General features: G+C 40.4%; 1 protein-coding gene across 1 annotated transcript in view; it reads right to left on the bottom strand.

Annotated features, from left to right (window-relative positions):
* hk1 (hexokinase 1) overlaps positions 1–5,578 on the bottom strand; it is a 127,509-nt gene extending 121,931 nt beyond the window's left edge. The window contains exon 1 of the mRNA XM_043683146.1: positions 5,164–5,578. Within this exon, the coding sequence (XP_043539081.1) occupies positions 5,164–5,226 (63 nt within the window). The 5' untranslated portion in view covers positions 5,227–5,578. The remainder of the gene's footprint in view (positions 1–5,163) is intronic.
* Between the last annotated feature and the right edge of the window lie 1,055 nt (positions 5,579–6,633).

The following is a 6,633-nucleotide window of genomic DNA, read 5'->3' as shown; positions in this document are numbered from 1 at the left end:
GGAGTTTAGAAGATTAAGGGGAGATCTAATAGAAACTTACAAGATAATACATGGCTTGGAGAGGGTGGACGCTAGGAAATTGTTTCCGTTAGGTGAGGAGACTAGGACCCGTGGACACAGCCTTAGAATTAGAGGGGGTAAATTCAGAACAGAAATGGGAAGACATTTCTTCAGCCAGAGAGTGGTGGGCCTGTGGAATTCATTGCCACAGAGTGCAGTGGAGGCTGGGACGCAAAATGTCTTCAAGGCAGAAATTGATAAATTCTTGATGTCACAAGGAATTAAGGGCTACGGGGAGAATGCGGGTAAGCGGCACGGTGGCACAGTGGTTAACACTGCTGCCTCACAGCGCCAGAGACCCGGGTTCAATTCCCGCCTCAGGCGACTGACTGTGTGGAGTTTGCACGTTCTCCCCGTGTCTGCCTGGGTTTCCTCCGGGTGCTCCGGTTTCCTCCCACAGTCCAAAGACGTGCAGGTCAGGTGAATTGGCCATGCTAAATTGCCCGTAGTGTTAGGAAAGGGGTAAATGTAGGGGTATGGGTGGTTTGCGCTTCGGCGGAGCGGTGTGGACTTGTTGGGCCGAAGGGCCTGTTTCCACACTGTAAAGTAATCTAATCTAAAAAAGCGGAGTTGAAATGCTCATCAGCCATGATTGAATGGCGGAGTGGACTCGATGGGCCAAATGGCCTTACTTCCACTCCTATGTCTTATGGTCTTATGTTGTTAGGCCCTCGAGCCCTGACACTACCATCCACCCTCACCCTCACCCCAACCTGCTCCATGGCCCCTTAAATCCTCATGCCATCAATACCAACTCATCCATTCCGCCAGCATTTTGGGTCCTTACATCCTCGACGATAACGATAACTCATCCTACACTACGGCTGAACTCCTCCAACTCTTTCCCCTGCTGACAGAAACTGGGTCTATTGGAAATGAGAAGGGGATTTCCGCATCCAGATCCTGCCCACAACTGTTAAATATGCAGAGATTCTTCTGATATATAAAAATTCAGTCCCACGTGGCAACTCCTTGGTTAACAAATTGGCTCCCATAACAACAATTGCAAAATTCTGTTTATAAAATTCATTATGGACTCATCCTACACTACGGCTGAACTCCTCCAACCCTTTAAACTGTAGATTTCTTTGCTTTTCCAACTCTGGCTGCTTATAGAGTCATAGTTATCGAGATATTGGAATGAGCTACCAGAGGATGTGGTGGCGGCTGGTACAATTGCAACATTTAAGATGCATGTGGATGAGTATATGAATAGGAAGGGGTTTGAAGGGATATGGGCTGGGTGCTGGCAGGTGGGACTAGATTAGGTTGGGATATCTGGTCAGCATGGACGGGTTGGACCGAAGGGTTTGTTTCCATGCTGTACATCTCTATGACTATGTACAAAGAAGCAGAGCTTCGGTCTAACTCATCCATACCGACCAGATATTCTAAACTAATCAGTCCCATTTCCCAGCACTTAGCCCATATCCCTCTAATCCCTTTCTATTCATATACAACATTTAAGATGCACCTGGATGGGTAATTGTACCAGCCTCTGCCAATTCCTCTGGCAGCTCATTCCATACACACACCACCCTTTGTATGAAAAAGTTGCCCCTTTGATCCCTTTTATATCTTTCCCCTCTCACTCTAAACCTATGGTTCTGGACTCGCCCGCCCCAGGGAAACGATCTTGTCTATTCAACTTATCCATGGCCCTCATGATTTTATAAAACCTCTAAAGGTCACCCTTCAGCTTCCGATGCTCCAGGGAAAACCAGCCCCAGCCTATTCTGCCTCTCCCTATAGCTCAAACCCTCCAGCCCTAGCAACATTCCTGTAAATCTTTTATGTTTCACACTATCAAGTTTCACACCAAACTTCCAATAGGAGCGAGGCCAGAATTGCACACAGTATTTCAAAAGTGGCCTAACCAATGTCCTGTACAGGCACAACATGACCTAACTCCAAAACTCAATGCTCTGACCAATAAAGGAAATCATACCAAATGCCTTCACTATCCTACCTACCTGCAACTCCACTTTAAAGGAACCATGAACCTGTACTCCAAAGTGCCTTTGTTCAGCAACCTTCCCCAGGACCTTATCATTAAGTGTATAAATCCTGCACTGAACTGCCTTTCCAAAATGCAGCACCTCATATTTATCTAAATTAAACTCCGTCTACCACTTTTGGCCCAATGGCCCATCTGATCAAGATCCTGTCATAATGAGGTAACCTATGCTATCCACTATACCTCCAATTTGTGTCATCTGCAAACGTACTAACTATACCTCCAATGTTCACATTTCAAATCACTTATACAAATGACAAAAAGCAGTCATCACAACACCAATCTATGTAGCACACCACTGGTAACAGGCCTCCAATCTGTAAAGCAACCCTCCACCACCACCATGTCTTCTACTTTTGAGTCAGGTCTGTATTCAAATGGATAGTCGTCCCTGAATTTCATGACATCTAACTTTGCTAACCAGTCTACCATGAGGAACCTTGTCGAACACCTTACTGAAGTCCATATAGACCCTGTAGGATTTGAGGAGCAGGAAAATCGACATTTCGGGCAAAAGCCCTTCATCAGGGATCAACATCAGCTGATGAAGGGCTTTTGCCTGAAACATTGATTTACCTGCTTCTTAGATGCTGCCTGACCTGCTGTGCTTTTCAATCACCACTCTAATCTTGACTCTAATCGCCAGCAACTGCAGTCTCATTTCTGCCTAGTCCATATAGACTCTGTCCGCTGTTCTGCCCTCATCAAAAAACTCAATCAAGTTAGCGAGATACGATTTCCCAAGCAAAGACATATTGACTACCTCTAAACAGTCCTTTGTGTTTGTCATTTTCATCACTCCACTACCAACACCAAATCATTCAGATATCTAAGTGCAAAGTTCTGTAATTCCATCCTGCCACATCTCTACTCATTCAATACTCTGTTACTCATATCCTTACTCATGCAAAGAAAATCCTTTATTTGCTTATAAAGGACATAAGGATTAGGAGTAGGCAATTCAGGCCCTTGAGCTTTTTTAGCCATTTAACATGATCATGGCTGATCTTATTTTGACCTCAACACCACTTTCCCACCTGCTCCCTGTAAACCTTTAACCCATTACTAATTGAAAATCTATCTCTTTAAAATTTATTCAGTGTCTCAGTATCCATCACACTGTGGGGTAGTGACCTCCTCAGAGTCACAACTAATTGAGAGAAGTAATATTTGTTTTAAATTTGCCAGTCCTTGGCCTAAATATATCACCTACATACTTGAGTGATCCTGGTAAAACAACATTTCATTTTTAAAATTCACACAATTGTCTTCAAAACCATCCATGGCCTTCCTACCTTTGTAATTTCCTCCACCCACACCTCAAAAGGCTTCGGCCTCTTGGATATCTCTGATTTTAATCACTTGACCAGTGATAGTTGCTGTCTCAACCCTGAAGTTCTTAAATTCCCTCCTGAGGCCTCTCCACATTGGTTTCCTAAATCATCTAAGTTATTGGTGACCTTGGCTCAGTATTCTAGTTTTGATTTATTTGCCTGCGAAATACCTCCGAGGTTTAATTTTGTTAAAATTTCCATGTAAGTACTTTGTTAACCTGACTAGCATTGTACTTTCAATTAACACTTCGAAGGGTAGATGATCTGATCATTCATTTTTGCTAACATAAGCATTTGCACAGTACAGAATCAGATTTAAACCATCATCCTCTCAACCAAAACAATTGCTGGCAGGGTAATATAAAGCTGGAAAAGCAATTAGTTAAAAGGACAGACACTGTACATATTAATATTTACTAACACAACCTGGATTTTGCATTTTCAGAACAAACTGATTTTGAATGAGTTCAGGTGGCAATAAGGAAGTTCAAGTAGCTTAATTTTTTAATGCACATTTAGGGAGAGGTTACATTTCATTTAAAGGCTTAAGAAAGCTGAAGCAGTCTGCTATTTTACAGCAAGTTATGGAGATGTGAAGAAGCCAAGGTATACCAACTGTGATGCCTGAGTAACAAATCTGAACCCAAATCTCTTTAAAACCATAGAGGGGAATCTTTTCTCCATTTTGTGAACTGGTTTATTAAACCAAGCAACAACCCTATCCTGCTCTGTATAGCAGAACTAACAATTGGCTGATTTTGATAAATGTAACCTGTATTGTAGGATAGTGTTTCAAATCCTTCATAGAATGTTGCAAAACAGCAATTTTATTTCCAAAAATACTGTCAAGCATGAAAGATTGGTATAATGACCTTTCTCAAAGGTATCTGACAGCAAGATGCTGACTGAAGTAATCATTTGGCCAAAAGAAAAGGCAAAAGATGAGGAAAGCTTTTTGAAAGCCTTTTCCATTAAGGCTTCTTGGTTTACAGAGAACCTTATTTTGCAACTTTACAATATTCATAGCAGCAGATACTCGGTTAATGCAATTCTCAAATAAATGACATATTTCACACAGTTTTCATAATTTATGCTAGAGAACCTAACTACTTTAACTGACTAAAGTCTTTGCCAGGGAAAAAACAAATCAGCCAATGTTGATGACTGTTGTATTATAAAGATTAATTAATAAACAATTGATCTAATTTAATTGATAATAAATTCATACCCAGTGCTGAAATAATTTTGATTCCTATAAAGCTCTTTAACTGGAACCATAGACAGGCCTGCACCCAGGGCACATACAGAATTGAGAATGGATGTGATAGCAAAAGCCAAGAGAAGAAAATTCTTAAGTTTTAAATTTCTGTAAATATGAATAGACACAACATTAATGTTGAGAATTATCAATTTCCAAATTAAACAAAACATCCATAACTACAAAAAAACCCACCTAGTATGAATGACATCGATATACTGATTTCAAGGACATTGCAGTAAGAGATTAAGGAAGCCATTACAAATCCTTTCAGAAATATATTTATAGATTAAGCCACACAGATAGAACACTTGAGGCCCATTTTGCACAACAGGTATATCTCCTTAGATCTTTTGCACTTGTCTCTTAATTGTTTCCTTCTAACGGTGCATTGAGTTTAGTGGATATTACCCAAGCAGTTTATTTTTTTCAAAAAGCACCAACAATCGATATAGCACAGTACCAACGAACTACATGTGAACAAAGACGCTCACCTTTTTGACTTGATCAGCCTTTAATTCTGTGAAGAAGTAGGCCAAAACCTGTGCAGCTATCATCCTGCCTGGAATTCAGGAAACAATTCACACACAGAAGCTTCAAAGTAGCGGCTGCAGCTACAGTAAATTCTCAATAGCTTTGTGTAAGTATACAATCCGTCTAGGCTCTCCTGAAGTAAGTGCACTCACTTCTATTTTCAAACAATTTAGACTAGAATCCTATACTCATCAGGGCTATTCCTCGTGTACAAGTTGAGTGATGCAGTAACCTTTTCAGTATGATACGGTAATGCAGTAGAGCCAGCCCACTTCCTGTGTTGTAATCAGTTTACTGGGAGATCCTTTGCTGCATAAGGAAAGAAGCAGAACCCTTGAGCTCTGAATGGCTGCACCCACCTTCCCCATACAGGAAGCTGTGTGGGTGTGGGGAGTCCTGGATGTAACTGATGCATCATGGCACGCTCTTCACGTCTTCAAACCAATGATTTGACCTCTAACTCACATTGTAAGAGATGCAGAGGTCATTTATTCAATTTAATCACATTCTTTGAATAAGAAATAAAATGAACTTAACGCCGCCACAAACATTCGTTTTTTAATGACAATTATAGTTTTACTATACTTTTCCACATACTTTGAATAAAAGAACTTCTCGTAAATAATTTAGCATACATTGTTTCTTCACACACTCTACCTCATTCTAAATGAAGTCTACAATTCTGGGAAGGATATGTTATTGAGCATCGAATACATATTCTACTGCGGTATGAAGTGTATCTTTGAGATTGCAATGTAAACTGCAAGATGGACTTAAAAACCAGGTTATCGTAATTTGAGCACACCCCAGTTCTCATATGACCAGTCAGTCACAACCTCTGTTCCGACTCTCATTGTTAATCCCCAATCCTCCCTCCTTCCCTTTTCCTTTTATTGCACTGCAAAGACACACAGTGTCCACACCTTTGTAGTCTGTCGAACTGCTACCGTAATACTTGGTTTTGTATCAAAAAGTAAAGTTTCAATGTTCAAGCTATCCAAATTTAAAGTAGCCACTTACTACAATAAAAAAATTAAACATTTATGCCTCTCTACAATCCAATGCCAAGCTCTCCTCGCAAATTACCATAGCAACCTTTATCCAACATTCCACAAAATATGATCAGAGGGCTAAATAAGATCTCAGTGTTTCACGTTCCTAGAACCTCTCTGCATCTACGTTTCACACTGCTCCTTATCAACAGTGTTTGCAGCTATTGCTATGAAGCTGGGATGATTAAAAATAACATGAATTGTCAAATATATAACTTTGATCATTTTGTAATTACTTTTCAAAGAACAGACCGAAAACCTACTCTAAACGCTGGAAATCCAAAATTATATTGTCAATGTAGTCGAAGAAGCAATAATATTGCTAACCTTCAGGATTGGTTGGGAGATTCCACAGAGTAAAGATTCATCTCAAGGGAA

The sequence above is a fragment of the Chiloscyllium plagiosum genome, chromosome 46 (genome assembly GCF_004010195.1).
Source record: "Chiloscyllium plagiosum isolate BGI_BamShark_2017 chromosome 46, ASM401019v2, whole genome shotgun sequence".
NCBI lineage: Eukaryota > Metazoa > Chordata > Chondrichthyes > Orectolobiformes > Hemiscylliidae > Chiloscyllium > Chiloscyllium plagiosum.
This window is presented reverse-complemented; position numbering and strand designations above follow the sequence as displayed.